Here is an 18,468-nt window from a genome sequence, read left to right on the forward strand (position 1 = left end):
CTGATGCCCCTCTGCTCTGCACATGCAAAACCTCACACTGTATGGGCAGTTAACAGGCAGGTTACCCACCTGGGTGTGTGCAAGAAATGGAAGATACAGTTTTAAAGGCCACTTTTGGAAATCTGGCCAATAGGGGCAGATATGGGTTGCAGCAAGACCTGTTTGCCCAGAATCACGTTTTGGTCCAACACCCGCAGACTGGAATTTTAGAACGCGAGTCCCGAGAGCCATGTGCATTTTTAGGCATCTGTTTCATGCTCTTTCTGCACATGCCCGCACAGGAGGAGTTACGTGTGAAAACTGAGCATTTACAAGTGCAAATGCATATTTGTGAGCACAGACGTCTGATTTGCTCAGGCAACGGCAGGAACCTCGTGTGCAAAAATGATGCAACAATGTCCTGCGAACTCCAGGCCCCAACTGGCTGTTAAGGGCAGTAGGGATCCTGTGCCCAGTTGCTGACATCTGAGATGGGGCAGGAGATGAGGATGCTGGAGCATACTCGGGGTAGAATATTAAATCAAAGGCAGAATGATGCAGCCATACTTCTGGTGCTGCCCCATCCCTCCTTTTTTGGGGGCAGGTCAGAGGAGATCATCTCAGTCATCAGCCATTCATAGGTGAAGTTTTAGGTCCCATCTTGGATACAGAGTCTAACCAATGCTTCTGTTGGAGGCTCTGCTCGGGGTGCCCTGGGTAATGAAGAGATCTCAGATACCTGCCTTCACAGGAGCAGGGAGAAGGGGCAGTATTCTGGAAACACACAGGGGGAAGCTATAGGCTCTGGAATTGAAACAGGGCTGCCCCGTATGTTACCTTTCAATCCAAACGTCCCCGAGATGGACGGTTGCTCCCCGGTAAATTTCTTAGGAGTTTTCTGTTTCCTTCCTGACTCGAGAGAGAGAAAACAGAGATAAAAATTTGGTCAAATAACTGCACTGCAAGCGTGGATTTAAATACACATGGGGCAAAGGCACCTGGATGAACTCTGGATCAGAAGGTGAGCAGTAAGGGATCCAACCTTACTTTACCCTCCCCCCCGCAAGGGGCTTTACTGCCCTGAAATGAAGCAGCTATGGGTGGGACCCTCAGTCTGACACCCCCGTAGAGCACTAGAGGTGCTGTCCTTCTTTCCAGATCCCATGGCAGCTGAAAGGTCTGCTCCCGAACCCTTGGATCCCTATCATCATAAGCAGATCTGACTGCTGAAGGCTGTAGACCAACCTGGCATCGAGTGGCTAATGGCCCCCCTAGCCCCCTACGCGGTTTCTGCACCTACAGTCTCCTTAGTGCTTTGGGAGCGGAACTCCACAGCCCCACTTTCCAGGCCCAATATAGTCCCGACCCATGTCAGTCTCAGGCACGCTCCCCTCCGACTGACTGCTCCGTGTACATGGCTTCGATTTCTGACTGTGGTTGTGCTGTGCAGCTTCACTGTGTCCTGCTCCCCGGGGACCAGATGCACGAGTGTAAACGGAGAGCGAGGCCATGGCTTTCAACGGAGTCACGCTCCATCACACTGCTGTCCCAGAGACCGGGAGTGACTCTACCCTTCGCCCTGGGACACCACCCACTCCAGCCTCCTGAACCAACGGAGCCCCGGGCTCTAATCTTACTGTGCTTCATCCTCTCTGGGTCCTCCTCCTGGAGGGAAGCCTGCGTGCCCCCTTGCTGTTTGGGATCCTTGCAGCTCGAAGACTTAGCCGTCGGGGTAGCCGCTGCTACGGCCTCCGCTGCCGTGATCTGAAATACTTTGTTCTTCCTGCTCTCCACCAGGCACTCTCCATTCTCGGGGACCACAGTCTTCTCCACCTTGGCCTGTTTGGGATGGATGGTGGGGGAATCTGAACTCTCAGCAGCTCTAGGGCAAAGCAGAGAGGGCTTATGTAAAGCGGAGTCAAGAAACCAACGCTGTTGACACCTCTTCCAACCCAACGGCCAATCGGGATTGCACCCCAGTGGCCAGTGGGAAGGGAATTGGGAGTTTTCCCCTTCTCTCTTCCCAGCCTTCCCCAAAACACTGGCAAGCAGCGAAGCCACGCGCCGGTACCTTTTCTTGCCACTGGCCTTGCCAACGGCTTTCTGCACTTTGTTTTCTGCTTTGCTAGCTGGTACCGGCCTATCCAAGTGGTTCCAGAGCCTGTGCTTTTCCAGCTGGGTTTTGGATGTGAAGGCAGCTTCGCAGTAAGAGCAAGGGTAAGTCAGCTTCTCCGAGATCGCCCCCTGCAAGAGAGCAGAGAGGTGGGAGAGGGAAAGGACCAGCCCTTTCCCTGCAAGTGCAAGAACCTTCCGGCAAACTCACACTGCCAAGACGGGGAGGTAGAAGAATCCCTTTCCACACACGCCACGGCAGGTGAGCTTTTCAAAAGCACAAGGGCCGTAGGTACCTGATCCCCATCGACTTTCAATGGGAATTGGAGGGTTATTTCTCTTTGGTTTCATTGGAAATTCCAGCCAGCATTTTAAACTGGAGCCAGGGAGTGCTTTAGTGAGCTACACACACCCCAGTGCATCAAAAGGGGAATCTGGTCCTTCGTGGGGATGAAAACAGAATCCCTTTTTTTTTAAATAAAAGCATAACAGAGATCCTAATACAGTTAGCCGCCTAAACTGCAAGCGCAAATCCTGCATTTGCACATGCAAACAGGCCCAGAGACATGCAATTGCAAGCTTGCTAGAAAGTTGAAGTTTTGTGCACAATTCAGATGGCTGCTTTTTGAGAACAGGGGGCCAGTTTATCTCAAGTTGCAGCTTTGAACTGGAGGGTGAATCCTGCAATGGGATTTCCTTTCCCATTCTCTTTGCACTCCCTCATTCCACGCAACCTGGGCTCCCCGTTAATTTAATTCTTAGGCAAAGCCCTGCCGAGGGGCCTTCGCTCTCAACTTGCTTTAGAATTCTGACGGGGACCAGGCCATGTGGGGCTTGGATCATTTTGCTAGGGAAAAACCTGAGGTTCTCAATCCGTCTTTCCCCAGGCAATGGGAATCCAGGGGGATGGGGCAGGGGTGGGGTTGCCTACGGAAGGACTCTGTTAGGCTAAAGGAAAGCGCTGCCCCTTGGCACTGAGGGACGTGTGCAGACAAGGCACGTGTCAGGGAAGGCAGCATTCCTCTGGCCCGGCTGGATAGAAGGAGTTGGAGTTTAATGGATGCAAGCCACAACTGAGATTTAGAACGCTCCGTCTCCATTAAAGAAATTAGGGGTGAAACCCTGGCCCCGGTGAAAGTACAGTAACGGCAAAACTCTCATTGACTCCAACCGGGCCAGGATTTCACCTCACGTATGTACTGGGAAGTGTCAAGAAATGTAGTATTAGATCTGCCTCTTTGTATGCAAAGGTCCCTCCTGGGAAACCAGACCTCTGTGCACTGCCTCCCCCGTTGTACATTCAAACAGGGCAACTGCAGGCTCTGGCCTGGCCCCTATATTTGGGGGAAACTATTGCCCACCTCCATGAGCAACGGAGGGCCTTAGGTTCAGCAGAACCAACGCAGCTCCATGGCACAGGGTGGGAGAAGGCAGCGCAGGCGTTGGGGAATGCATGCCAGGGCTCCGGGCCCCAGCACAGAGATGCACTGGGGGCGAGGGAGCGAATGCACGTCACTGCAGATCCACCCACCATAGGCAGGCAGTGCACCAGCCAAAGGGCTTTCTGTAGCCCTCTGGCTGGAGTACCAGCCATGGAGTGGCTTTCTTCCCTCGCACGTCCCCAGCACACAGTCCAGTCAGTTGGGCTAAGGGCTGGATACTGGCCTGGGCCCTCAGTGAGGCAGAGTTTCCTGTTGATTTGCACTTAGCCGGTACTAACGTAGCTTTGCACATGATCACGCAAAATTCCTCCACTTACACAATCTGACCTGAAGGGAACACGACAGCTGGAGAGGCTAATACATTTGATAATCCCATTTCAGGGAGTGGTTATTCCATACTTCAAAATGTTCTCTGCCCATCCTCTAAGCTACCCATGCCTTGGCAGGTAAAGCAAACCTACCTCCATGTGTACAGCCCGCGCCGCCTCTTAATAAACTGCAGAACAGCGGCAGAGACTGAAATAAACAGCAACCCTCAGTGCCATAAAAGTGGGGCAGAAAATTGAGGGGAGATTGCTGATTACAGAAAGGTTTCTGCTCAGTTTTCGCTGCCTTTGAATCTCGACAAATTCACCTGTTTGGAGCCTGCCCAGAAATTCTGCACAGTCCCAACTGCTCAGATAGAAAAGGGGAAAAAAAAATTCTAGGGGGTGGGGTTTGAATCAATAATAATAAAAAAAGACAACGTATTTTCTCCGCTAGCCTGTTTCAGGTTTTGAGCTGCACATGGCAGGGATTGTGCCTCCCTCTGTTTGTAAAGCGCCTGGAACAAACTGGGCGCTACCATCACATCAATCAATCAATCTTTAACAATAACCCCCACCCACCATCTGCAAAGAACCACCTTCAAGACCACATATCACACAGGTGCTATTCACACTCGTATGTCTACCTTGTTGTGGGGACCTGGTTACATCTCACACATTGCTCCAAAAGTACATTCACCTTGCCCTCCACCGCCCTCCCTCCTTGGGTGTCCGTAAGGAACGTGGTTTTCTTTTTAGAGGGGAGGTCACATAATTCAGGTGAGCAAGTTCCTTTTGCGGGATGGTAACTCAGCCTGGATTTCTGCACCATGCACACACAGGTAGGCGTGTACCTACACACTCACGCACAGATACTTGCACAAAAGACAACGGCAAACAAAATTAGCATCTTCCTGGATAAGGAAGAGCCTAATTAAATGAAGTTTTCGTTTCCTTTTTAAACAGCTGAGTCATTCAAACTAACCACAACCATATTTTTTCCCCCAATAGTTCAAACGGTGGCTCCACTGGGGAGGTTTTGGATTTTTTCATGTTTTAAAAGGTCCAGCTCATTTTGATTGTCATGCTCCTGACATTCATTGCCAGCCTGGAGTGCAGGGGACGGGCCTAGATGACCTGTTGAGGTCCCTTCCAGTCCTGCACTTCTATGATTGAAATGAACCAACCCAGGCATTTTGGGACCTTTCCATAGATTTTCAAGGAATATTCAAGACGTCAATATTCTGAGGAACAAGAGAGCTTTGTCTTAACTAGGAAAAGTGGTGGAGTGTAGGTCAGGCTTAGCTAACACGTGCTAACTACGCCGCACCTCAAAGTGAGCTTTTTCCTCGGGTATACGCAAGGTCAGGGGGCCTGGAACAATGTGTATTGTGGCGGTGCCGAGAGCCATTGAACCAAACTATAAACCCTGCATATGATGGAAACCACTTCAAGCCGGGGGTGCAACAGCACCCCCAGTCCCAGCACCTATGTGTGTGATTGAACAGGTCAAGTGGTAGCCCTGATTAGGTTATAGCTCAGGCAGGTAAATCAGTCTAACAGTGTTACCTTGCACATACACTAGGAAAAAGGTTAAGTTCAGATCAGACTTAACCGCATAAGCCCCCAGGTTCCCCGGGTGCACACTCGCATTGCTAGCTCGTGGTGTAGCCCGCCTCGCTGCACCCTCACTGATACTTCTAGCAAGCTAGCTAGAGCACTGCTAGTGCATGTGTCGCGGGGCTATGTCTACCCAGCATTTGGGAGCGAGCGGGCGGGCGCGGGGGGTCGACAGACATGGCATTTGCGCTCTAACAATAGCTGTGCAGACAGCGCTTTGAAGTCGCAGCTCAGGCCAGAGTCCAGGCTCTGAAGCCCACCCTCGTCCCTACCTTCAGAGCCCGCGCTCCTGCCCAAGCCACAGCTTCAAGTGTTGTCGCACTAGCACGAGCCCCACTGAACCAAGTCTGTCGACCCGGGCTGGAAAGCTCATTCCAAACTGCTGTGTAGACACAGCCTCTGTGTTCTTCTTGAGATCTGCCCAATAATCCAAGCCAGCCAATTACACAGCTTTTGTGGGCATGAAACCACCGGCATGCAACAGGCTGGTGCTCACTAACACCACGCCACCAAATGGAAAGCATCCTGGAGAAACCCATTGCCATAGCTGACAGAGCATGTGATGAATGAGGGGAAGAGGTGCAGTAGGTCCAGACAGGTACTGCTCAGCTTTCCCTTCCAGCCAGATGTCAGGATGGCACTGCACACGGATGGTTCGAGGAGGGATGGGGATAAAATACTGACTCAGTATGACGGTGCCTGCGAAAACTTGAGAGACCCAGGCAGTTTAGCCCTACTGCTGAGAAATCATCCAGACGTGGGTGTTGTGCTGGAAGCGAAGGGGAACACTGAAAATTATACACACAAGAACTGATCGTCAAAATGAAACACAAACCTCCATCCTCCTTACCCCTTGGCAGCGCTGATAATGGTACTTCAGGCCGTAAATACTGGGGAACTCCAGCCAGCAGCCTGAATTGGGGCACTTCACCCTGGAATGGGCCTTGAACTCATCTTTCCACTGGTTCATCAGGGGCAGCTGAGAAAGGGAGACATGGTGACATGCAGCTGAATACACACCTTCCAGCATCCCATGAACACAACACACACTAGGGCGAACATTTCAGAAGGGCAGGCCCAGCATGTATTCAAAATGAACTACTTGTACCTGTCACCACCTGCTTTCCACCCTCAGTCAGGTACATGCACTCAGGTTCGCTTATACTGGGGATGCAATCACGCACTCATACATTGCACCTTTTGCAAAAGGGAAGCAACCCATCTCTCGCTGTGTTTCCCAGGTGACTAAGGTACATTCTAGCCCAGCCCCGTAAATCTCACCAAAAGTCGCCTCAGTGATTTAACCACCCCACATTTCATCTAGTCATCGAATCATGCCGCACCCTAGTCTAATGACAACCTGCTCCGTATGTTGTCCACGCTACAGGGCTGAAATTAAATTGTACAATTCCCCAGGGAACAACTCACACCTTACTACGCGCCACCCGATAATTAAACCGGCTCTGACACCCCCACGCTGAATACGCCAGATCTCTAACCTGCCTAATGGAAAGCACCGTCTTGACATGCAAAAGCCTATTCAAGTGACTCGCGATGCTGAGTGTCCAACTGGAGACACCGTGAAGAGGCCCAGTTCTCTGAAAGCGCTGAGCAACTACACAGGTGTCTCAAGTGTGGCACCCAACCTGCCAGTCACTTGTTGGAACACGGACCGCATCTATTTCTCACGTAATGCCAATGAGTTCTTCCAATCCCACCCATCAAACACCACTCCCTTTGGCCACCCTACTAAAGAAACCACTCTGTGGATCATGCCAGTTGTTAAGCCGTACTTTATAGATAATCCCCATCAATAAACCTTAGCTCACATCATCCTTTCACCCATGTCACTCCCGTAAGCACATCACACTTGGCATCAAATTGTTCAAAGGGGACGTACCCAGCTGTGCAGACAGACGTGTGCGCCAACACAGCTTCGTCAGCACGTGACAGCAGGGCCAGCCTGAGCAAAAACGCTTCCAAAGGGGCAGCTCGATGGCTGATCTGTGTCAACAAACACTTGCGCTGTCTGGTTTTTAAAACCAGCCTCCCTAGGTCCTGCTCCTGAGAGGTGCTGAGTCCAGTGGGCACCCAGCACCCTGCAGGTCAGTCCCACATCGCACCGTCCACGATCACAGAGCTTGAGTGACGTCTCCCCTAGCTCGAAGGGCTGCCGGAAGGACTCAGACTGGTGCCTGAACTGCTAAGCCAGACTGCAAAGCAGCCTCAGGCTGGAAGAGGGAGTTGCTTTGAATGAGGCTGGTTCTCGCTCCCCTTCTCCCTGGCAGACGCACACACAGGCTCTGTAACAGCATCTCCCCCAGATTCCTTCGCAGTCAGTGGAATTAAACTGGCTGATCAGGAACACCACCTGGGCACCTGGTGCTGGCTCTGCCCCACCTCAGACCCTGAGGGGTTGGGTTGGGCTTTTTCCTAACGACTTTGCAGGGGGCTGGACAGGATGAGGAAGAGAGAACGGGAAGGAGAGACTCAGACAGAGAGAGACGGGGGAAGAGGGGGATCAGGGCACCAATGGATTTGGATTCTTACAGGAATGTCTTTCAGCACCTGGTTTTCTGCCTTAGGTCTCCCTTTCTTCTTGCCTTCTGTTTTGTCGCTGGTTGCATTTCCTGCAAACAAACACAGAACATGTGGCCCACAGCTACCCAGCCAGCAAGTCGAGACCTTGATTTCTGTCGTTGCACTAGACTCCTCCTGCCTATTAACCGGCACAGATAGCCCACCATTTCCTAACCCTCCCTCCTGACTGTGCCGTGACTGTAGGGTGACCAGATGTCCTGATTTTATAAGGACAGTCCCGATTTTTGGGGCTTTTTCTTATGCAGGTACCTTTTACCCCCCACCTCCTGTCCCGATTTTTCACACTTGCTGTCTGGTCACCCTACGTGACTGTCCAAACTTCACACCACCACGATTCAGCCTGGATCTAAGCCAGGGTTAGAGTCAACCTCAGTGCACACCAGCAGCCGAACTCCAAGGGCGGGAATTTCAAAACGCTCAGCTCTGGGCTCGCTCTGCTCCCGTTTAACCCATTGACTTCAGCGGGAGCAGAGCCGGGCCAAAGTGGAGTGCTCCTGAAATCCCGGCCCTACTCGTCCGTTTCTTTTTGTCTTCAACAATAAACAGGCTTGGGCTGGAAAAAGGGGCCAAACCCTGATGCCCAGGGAAGGGAACGGGGGGCAAAGATCCAACAACAGGACCGAGTAGCCCGAGCCAGGCTGGAAAACATAGGAATTGTCCCACCCCACCTTAATGCTTTAGAGCTCCGCTGCACTCCCACTCTGCCTGCACAGTTGCGCCCAGCAATGGACAGCGACGTGGCGATTACAGGTGTGCTTAGAGTGGAAGCGTTATGGCAGAGGAGGTGAGAGTTAGGAGGAGATGGCACGGGTAGAGGAGAGTGATGGGTTATGGCTATGGAGCTGAGTTGCAGAGACTGGAGGTGAGGCAGTAAGGCCAGGAAGAAGGAACAGACGATGGAGGAAAAGGATGGAGCCTAAAGAGAGACTACATACCGCACATCATCTCTGTGAGGCTGTTTAGGGGGGAAGTTCACCCCTCTCCTGGGGGGCCAGCATGCAGCCTGCGAAGTGCTTACATCCTATCCTGAGGGCCTTGTACTCGGCCAACCCTCAGCCTGGTCTCAAGCCGTAGCAGCTTTGAGGCTCTTGCCCCTTGGTTCCCTACATGAGCCCTCACTCCCGGGCAATCCTTACTGGTCCCAGCGGGAGTCCAGCTCACTCTTGGGGTCTTTTCAGAGCCCTATTTACAGCGACCTCGTCTCTAGCTCCTGGCGGCGCTTCCCAAGACCCACCTCCGGGGCCTTCGCTCACATCCAGCTTGTAGGATCAGCCTGCCCTAAACAGGGGGGCTGAAGGAAAAGGTTCGCAACTGCCTCAGTTACTGAGTTACTGGAGCTCGCTAGCAATCCCTGGGGAAACACCCCCCCCCACTCCCCCTGTGGCCGGTGTCCCCCTCGTAAGCTCCACTTCTCCATGGAGAGCTGGGAGCACGTTCTGGGTGTGTGCCTAATGGGCACTGCCTGAATGCAGGAACGCGCAGACAGACGGGGCACGTTCCAGCACCGGCCTAAATGGGACGATCATGATGTCTAGCCTTTGTTCTGGCTCCATTGTCCAGGGATGAATTGCACTGGAGCTGAATGAATAATTGATGGTTTGGGTCTGTCGACCCAAAACAACCCCCCCCCCCCCCACACATTTTTTTAGTATAGTTTTCCACGTTATTTTCCCCCTTTTTGTTTTTTAAAAAACAAATCTAGCTACATTTCGAAACGAAACGTCGTTCTGAAAGGAAAAGTTGACATTTTCATTTTGAAAATATCGACGTGAAATGTTTCAACATTAAAAAAAGTCATTTTTTGCGGACAAAACTATTCATCGCATTCGACCCAAATTCGTGAATAGTTCTGGTCAGGCCGAAACTGCGGTTTTTTTTACCAAATAAACGATTTTTCCGAAAAATGTCACCCAGTTATAAACTCATCCCATGTGAACTCAGATTGGATTATCACAGTTTTTCCGCTATCAGACTTGCTGAATACATCAACAGCAGCAAGGTACCTACCCAAATGACCCTGGTTTGCAGAGTCCCTCTGCCAAGCGGCTGTCCCTCAGGGCTGTATTTTCATAAAACATCCACTAGCATCCTGCATTACAGCCAACATAATGGACCCTTAAAATAGAACCTTAATCAACAGGGCGAATCCTCTGAAAATTCCACTAGGTCGAGCTCCTTTGGTATCCAATGACCTGGGTGGGTCTGCCGACTCCTGCACCAGTGTCCCAATGTCGCTTCCTATCATTTCAAGCAGGATTGACGCTCTCCTTTCTAATTTCATACAACCCCCTCCTTGAAAACAAAAACGGAGCTAAAGCTCCAGTTTGGCCCAACCCTACTCAGCAGCGGAGGATTATTGTCATGGGCCTGCCAGACTCAGAAGCTCAGAACCCTTCTGAACGGTGGAGCATGACAACGTGTACTTACATATCACAGTGCTGAGCACTAGAGGACTGCTTATGTCCTAACATTATGGTCTCCAGCTAGCAGCCAGGCGGCCTTCCCAGCACTACTCCAGTTTTACACTGAAATCAATGGAGCTACTCTAGGATAAGACAGGAGTAATGCCGCAGAGAATCAGCGTCACCCAAGCAGGGTGGAGCTCTGCCCTTCCTCATCCACTGCAGATTGTCAGTGCCAAGGTTGGGCTCTTAGTGCATCAAAGATTTTTCAGGGGTCTACTCCATACCCCACGGATGGGGCAATTACATACTTAGATTCCTCATGAACACGGAGGACAAGACTACCCCCGTGCTGTTCTCCTGGCCTATCACATTAGCTAACAGCACAGATGGGAGTTCCTTGCAAGAGGAAGGGGGCAGTTTCCTTCTCCTCCTCACCTGCCTCTGAAGATTTTGGGATCCTAACACAGGACACGCCAGGAACATCCTCTAGGATGAAGAGGCACGGCCGTGCAAAAGTCCACACAGGAAACAGTTTTGCTGACATCCTTCCAATCTGTGGTCAGTGCTGCTTATTTTGCAAACAGGAGCTTTTGGAGTTGACTGAAATATTTATTTACTGGCAAGGAATCAGAAGAGTCTCCAGTCATACTCTAAAGCCCTGGTCGAGTTTCCCTCGTGTCATCACCGAACAGGCTGTGTGAGTCCGGGTGAGCTACTGCACCCACAAAACCACTGGCTGTTGGTTTTGTTATCAATACAGTTGCTGACATGGCAGATTGAGTTTTAGGGGGCCTTAAATACGTACCTTAGAGGCGTTGGCCTTGTGCCTGAGATGGTGGGTACGAATGCACCACAAAACATGTCCTCATTGTGCCTTTCTGGTATCGCAATATCTCTCTCTAGTCTAACTTCCAGTTCAGGAATCTCCGATTAAAAACACCGTTTTGTTTCATTTAATATAGCGTCAGGTACAGGAATGGTCTAGTGCAAGATGGCAGAAGCAACTAAGAGTGACAAAAAATAGCAAATGCCTGTTTTTCAGTTATATTAAAGGACATATTAGTGATTTTTATTACATTTTCCATGTGCCCATTTCTTTGACTGCTAGCATTCTCCCTCTGTTCCTGCTTCCTCCATCTACTCAGGGTATAGTTTAAAGCAAGCATAAGTCAGGGCCCCCAAAGTTATGAGATCGACTTTAAAAATAATACATTTTTGGGTTGGGAGTGGGGGTTATTTGCTTTCTGGTGTCTGAGACTTAAGGGGTCACATTTGTCCATAACTATGAAGTCTAAATCTTACGTTTGCTTTTTAAATGAAAGCTGAAATTCTCATTTAATAACATGACTCCAGGAGCTGGGGCTCTAAGAAAATTACTGTGAGAGTTGTGCTAAAATATGATCCTAGATATGATCCATATTGCTTGGCACATGCTTATCTACTGATTTCAGTGTGAGATGAGGGTGCTCAGCCCTTCTGAAAAGCCAGCCTCCAGGTTTTTAAAAATTTGGCAACCACAATGGAAACATCCAAAATTAGAAGCCACTTTTGAAAATGCAGGCCCCGGTGTACAGCAGAAACAACATGAATAGTGGAAACAAATTCTTAACGTTTTCCGTAACTAAATTAGACCTTATTTGCAGCTGTACTGTAAAGGTGCAAATATCCGCAATCATGGTATAAAAACTTCAAAAGACTTTGGGACCAAACTGTGAAAACCGGACCTCTTTGTGTGCATGTGCAATTCTGCCTGCACTACCACTCGCGTGCACAATTTTTGACACACAGCTGCTAAACTAAGAACGCTGACACATACCAACTCCAAGCCAAACACAAATGGGTTCTGAGCTTGTCAATCTTATCATTTGTATGAGCTAGTGGGAGTGTGCAAAAAAGTGTACACACCCCAAAAAGTGAAACCATCCCCCCTCCAGAGGGCCAGGACAAAGCCTGTCCCATTTAAGCGTTTCTTGAGGGCTTAATTGCAACTTAAGTGGTGCACAGAATGAATTTAACCTAAAAGCAGGTTGAAAAGACGTCCCTCTGCCATATCCAGAATAGGCCAGTAGAAACAGTAAGCAGTAAAATGAAGATTCAGGCTTAGATGCGGAGGGTTTAATTAAAGGAGGAAAAAAACCAGTGCTAGTAAATGCTCCATCTGAAGGGGAAACAAAAACAGCTTGTGGAGAACAATTTACATTTACAAAAAAACACCAACAGAAAAATCAAACAAAAAACAACCCAAGAATAAACTCTGCAAACTCACATGCTGTACGGCCAGAGAAGTCAAACATTCCGGCTCAGAACCTGGCTCTAATTTAGAAGCTAGATCTGTGGGGTTTTTTTCTTTTTCTTTTTTTGGAACAACTGTTACAAGTTAGATGAAAGGCTACCTGGCTACCTACAAAACTTTCCCTCAGAATAAGCTGCCTCTCAAGTTTTATGCTGTATGCTCCAAATACCCTGGGGCAAAGAGGCATCTAGAAAATAAGACTGTTTAGTATTTTATTTCTAGTTCCTTAAAGTCATACCAGCTGTTCTGCTCAGCTTTGACAGCCACGAACCCATCGTCCCGCTGATCCAGAACGATGTGTGTGTAATATGTGGCTCTTAGTCTATGGCACAGTTATAACCCTTACGGAACATAAAATAACTGCGGAAAGCTGAGCTCTCTGCCTTATAAAGCCACCTATCTGACCCCCCGGTAAGGAAACCTCATTGCTCCAGTACAGCTCCCAGAGCTGCAATATAACAGAATGATGCATTCTAGTGGTCAGAGCAATCAGGAACCAGCTGGTGTGACAGTGGGGACCGGAGCCCATTAAACCAGGTTAGTTCACAGCCTTGTATTTGCTGCTGTTTATGCCAATCAGCCCCACACTTTGCAAACAGCCTCGCAAAACTGTCATGAAGACACACCCATGCAGATGGAAACTCTGCCTGCCTGCCTGCCCTTCCCCTGCCAGGATGATTGAGCATAATGAAAAAAGAAATGAATGCTAGGCACTTGCCCATCAAAAACGATTACTAGCCGTCATTAAGTGGGTCAACAGAATTTTGCATGGTTGCTTTGAAATCATCTTAGTTCTGGAGTAAGGTTTGCAGGTCCCCTTTCAAAACCATTACCAAAGTTCTGTTAAGAGTTTTCCACTTATTAGAAATTCTGTTTGTTGGTTACATATTTTTCTTTGCCTCCTGGATTCTGAGACTGTAAGGTGCACACAGGTAATAGTTTCAAGATTTTCTATGCAACCATGAGGGTTAGAAACTTTACTTTATTGTAAGTGAAAGCTGAGCTTCTCACATGACTCCAGGAACTGGGACTTTAAGACCAACATCCAATATTGCAAGACTCACAGTAAAACAGCAAGAGTTGGCAACCCTGCAACTTCACTGTTCTCTCCTGTCAGGAGGGACAGTCCTTTCTGAAAAATATCTCTTACTTTTCCACTTTGTCCCTCCGAAACACTCTGCCAGTTCAAAATATTCCAACGCAGCAAAAACAGCGTGCCCCTGTTTTTCTACGTAGTTCCCCAAGAAAAGAAGCAGGCCAGTGGGGAGCCTGGCATGTTTGGAATGGTTGGTGAAGTTCATCCTCTCTATATTTTTAAAAACTTTTAAAGACTTTAAAAACTTTTTTTTTTAATTTAATTCCTTGTTCATCCATTTCCAGCACTGGCAGAGATGCAAATTGCTTCTTCGTCAGGGATGAAGAAGAGGGAGCAATTGGAGGCCTAGTCCAGAGGAATAGAAAATATATCGCTTTTTTCCCCAACATCTGGGCTCACAGCTACCCATCTGCACCACCTGCTAGCTCCACAGCACAGCTGCAGGGAGGCCAGCTGTGGTTAGTGTGGCAGGATTATGTACTGTATTGGCATGCCGTGCACAGCTCAGCGCTGCTGGTGTTAAACCCAGATTGTTTATAGTCATGTACAAGGGAGGTGCCTTGCTCCTCCATTCCCGCAGCTGTGCAGAGAAATGCAAAGTGTACATCTTCTAAAAAGTTGAGAGACAGGGTCAAACCCGGTACCTTTAAGGCACATGGAATTCTGTGCAGATTCTCTAGGTATCCAAAGCCCCTCATGGTCAAGACCAAAGCCACAGCATGAAAACCATGCTCTCCTTGAAACGGATCCCAGAACAGACAGGCTGGGCACAGGGCTTTGGAACGACTGCAAGCCAGAGAGCCCCAGCAAAGCTATTACTGCAGAGGCAACTTCTCCCTGGATCTGCACAAAGCTTAATTTCACACCTGTGAAATTAACCTTGTTAGGAACTAACACCCCACAGAACTCTCCCACCAGCGGGAATAATTAAAAGTTTTCGCTCCGTCACATTCATTGAAACCAGGAAGTTGAGGAATTAAAAATGGAGGGTGTTTTTATTTTATTTTAAAGACACTGACAAGAGCTGATACAGCAAAAACCAAAAAAGCCTTTAGACAGATTTAGTTCACTCTACTTAGCTCTGAGTAACACCACTCGGATAGCAATTATATGTCCATAATTAATTATTTTCTACCTCGCTGCAGCTACAAGCACTTGTGAGTGCTCAGACAATTGGGCTGCCCGTCGGAGCGTCTCTGACACCTAGTTTTGGGGTGGGATGGATGCTGACCTGTGGAATGGAATGTCTCATTCTTTGCCCCAAAGGTGCCTTTCATCTCAGTTTAAGAAGAGTTCTCAAACTTTTTCAGAGCCTGGACCCCTGTTTAATCCAGAGAGTGTCTCGTGAACACTCCCCTGCACGTGAGTCACCTCCCGTCCCACCGGTGATTTAATAACATCCCTGTAGCAACTACGGCAATTGCCTACAAGGAAAAGTAACACTTAGGCCAAGATTTTACCAAGTGACCATTGATTTTGGGGCCCAACTTGAGACATCTTAAAGGGGCCTGATTTTCATAATGTGATGAGTACCCATCCTAGGGCCCTTTAAAGTGTCTCAAATTGGGCACCTAAAATCACTGGAAAGAGCCAACTTCATGTAAGCAGCCAGTTTTCCAACATAAGAACGGCCATCCTGGGTCAGACCAAAGGTCCAGCATCTTGTCTTCCGACAGTGGCCAGTGCCAGGTGCTTCGGAGGGAACTTCCTCAATGAGTGACTGTTCATCATCGCCACATGATTCATGTGGCCTCCTCCAGCCATCAGCACAGGCAAAGTCCCCATTCTGTGCATCGCCACCGTGGCCCACGGGACAAAGCCAGATTAGCCAACAACGACTTCCACTAGGAAAAAAGATCCATCTTCGGGCGCCTGCATTCTCAACATGGAGCAAAAGCACCAACAAACTTCAGCCCAGTAGATCACCCAGTTGGCTGAACTTTCTAATAGCCTTTCCTGGAAAGAGACGGGGACATCAGTGAATGCGCCGCTCCATTCTGCCAGCCGGGGGAGGAGAGTTTCAGGCTCTTCTGTGGACTGGCACAAACTATCCATGTGACAAATCTCATTACAAATAAATAAATAATAATAAAAAGAATTACTCGCCATCAGGACCAAGAAGTCACATAAACGAGAGTGCGGTATCCAGACTTGCCTAGAGGCACGGTCCTGGCCATCCGAATGAGCTGCACTGTGGGGATGACAGAGACTTCCCTTATGTTGATGGATGGCGGAGGCCATGTGAGTCACGCAGTGCTGATGAAAGGTCACTTAATGGGGAGGATGAGCTTCCTGACTGGGTCTTGCCCAGCCAGGGCATTCGGCCCAAGACGGCAAGCTGCAGCCAAGTAACTCAAACTTATGGCAGGTTTATAGGTCCCTGGATAGAAAATCAACTTTCACCGGAATGACAACCTTTAGCAAACAAATCCCACTGGCCTCACACATTCACAAACCCAGCATTCTGGGCGGGTGACAAATGAGACCCAAGGCGCAATAGACTAGATAGACAGACAGCATTCAGGAGGTCTGCTTCCCTACCTCTCAACTGCCCCTCGTTTCAAGCCACATCATTCACTTCCGGCCCCAATTTCCCTACGTTCTATACAGATCTAGGGACCCCTCGCTTTACTGAAGAAAAGCATTTACATCAGCAGTAGACTCATAGACTTTAAGGTCAGAAGGGACCAATATGATCATCTAGTCTGACCTCCCGCATGATGCAGGCCACAAAAGCTGACCCACCCCCTTTCCCTTGACTCAGCTGAGATGAAACTGAGGCAGCAGAACGGGTCACGCTACCTAACCGAATCCTCTAGCATTTTCCCAGGTCTGCATGTAAAATGTGTGTCCCTCAGTCTGGGTCTTTGCTTCACACGCAGGCTTTGGCAGGCTGAAAGGTATGTCCCCTTCCCCTTGGTTTGGAAGGTGACGGTTCCAAGACCTACCCTATGCCCTGTCTCCTCCACCCCCTTTGCTTTGAGAAAAGAAAACCCAATTTCTTACCCAGCTTGGGGGGCTCAGGGGTCGGATTTACCCTCATCTCTGTCCTGTTGCCTTCTTTGCTTGCGCTGGTTTTGCTGGACCCTGCAGCTCTCCTTCCACCTCTGAAGGAATATGGATCTGCCATCTCTAGAACGAGCAGAAGACATGTTAAAAACACACCAACCTTCTGCCTCAGAGAAAGCACACGCTACAAGCAAGAAAGGCATCTAGGGTGGAAAAAATATTAAACAGGACTAAATGTTCTCATTTAAAAAAGAAGCTGGGTATATTTGCAAATATTTGTTTTATGGTTGAGTGATACTATAGATATGGTTGAGGGGCTGCTTTCATTATAAACCCGTTTCCTCTACGCATACAAGAGCAAAGACTTTATTCGAAATGACGGGCTGGATTCCTACAGAGAAACAACGAACAAACGGCTTTTTCTTCTTTGCTTATTTCTCTGCTTTTGTGAGAAGACAACAAAAGAAAAAAAAAGTGAGTTTTAATGAACAGATCCTGTGATAAATTTCCAATTTTCGTTATGAATGGCAAACTCGTCTAAACTGAGAATTGTTAACGTTATCTAGATCCCCCGGATTAATAATTCAGTGTGGCTTCTCTGTAAATAATGAGCATCAAAAATGATCCCGAAAAGCCCGATCTCGCTTCCGTGGAAGCCGACAGCAAAACTCCATCAATTTCAATGGTGGCAGGAAGAGTCTTTGGGATTGCTGGCTGTTACAATTCCAGCCCGAGGGGGAGTATTTTCAAACACGCTGTAAAAACATCACAATAAAATGAACGGAGGGAGGGAGGGGTTAAAACAAGTGGCACGAACACATGGTGTAGACTTCTACCCACTAGGCCACCCATGCAGCAGAGACGACGGGGTCCTCCGGAAGTCATTAGCGGCAGAGGTCCTTATGGCTTTTATAGCTTGGAAGGTACGTAATGAATCTGCTAGTGTTGAGGAACTGGTGATTTTAGGGCAGCAGGGGGCAGGTGTATCTAAGGGCTGGCCTGGAGAGGCAAGCAGCGTCTCTATAATTAGCGCATTGTGGAGACAAAGTAGATGGGAATCAATTGAAGCATAGCTCTTTCCCATTAGCCCAGCCTCTGTTGTAAAGGATGATTAAACAGACTATGCCAAATCCATCCCTGGTGTCATTCAGCTGAAATCAATGGGGCTGAACGAGGGATGAATTTGGCTCATCTGTTTACATTGGCAGTTTGTTCCTCTAATGCACAAGTCAATTTCCGATTGGGATCTGAGTGAGAAGGCCAGATTAATCTCCCTGAGGACCCGAGGGCTTGACCCTGCCTCTTTTACTCAGGTGAATAAAGGTTGCATGGATGGTCCTCAGTTCAAATAAACGGGCTGTGCAGGGTTGAAACGGCAATTCCATAACACACAGACATGGCCAAGTGCTGTAACCCAGGCTCTCAACCTTTCCAGACGACTGTCCCCCTTTCACGAGTCTGATTTGTCTTGCGTACCTCCAAGTTCCACCTAATTTCAAAGCTCCTTGCTTACAAAATCAGCCATAAAAATACAAAAGTGTCACAGCACACTAGTACTGAACAATTGCGGACTTTCTCTTTTTTACCATATAATTATAAATAAATC

The 18,468-nt window shown here is 48.8% G+C and overlaps 1 protein-coding gene across 3 annotated transcripts in view; it reads right to left on the reverse strand.

Annotated features, from left to right (window-relative positions):
* Positions 1-18,468, reverse strand: part of ZNF512B (zinc finger protein 512B) — a 63,168-nt gene that overhangs the window by 33,811 nt on the left and 10,889 nt on the right. For 2 of the 3 annotated variants that reach the window (XM_034787351.1, XM_034787349.1), the window contains exons 2-7: positions 16,860-16,985; positions 8,009-8,088; positions 6,309-6,437; positions 2,051-2,223; positions 1,617-1,861; positions 817-888 (exon numbers count right to left, since the gene is read on the reverse strand). In XM_034787351.1, the coding sequence (XP_034643242.1) occupies positions 817-888; positions 1,617-1,861; positions 2,051-2,223; positions 6,309-6,437; positions 8,009-8,088; positions 16,860-16,983 (823 nt within the window). In that variant the 5' untranslated portion in view covers positions 16,984-16,985. The remainder of the gene's footprint in view (positions 1-816; positions 889-1,616; positions 1,862-2,050; positions 2,224-6,308; positions 6,438-8,008; positions 8,089-16,859; positions 16,986-18,468) is intronic. The other variant, XM_034787350.1, reaches the window with a different exon arrangement.

This window comes from Trachemys scripta, chromosome 12 (genome assembly GCF_013100865.1).
Source record: "Trachemys scripta elegans isolate TJP31775 chromosome 12, CAS_Tse_1.0, whole genome shotgun sequence".
NCBI lineage: Eukaryota > Metazoa > Chordata > Testudines > Emydidae > Trachemys > Trachemys scripta.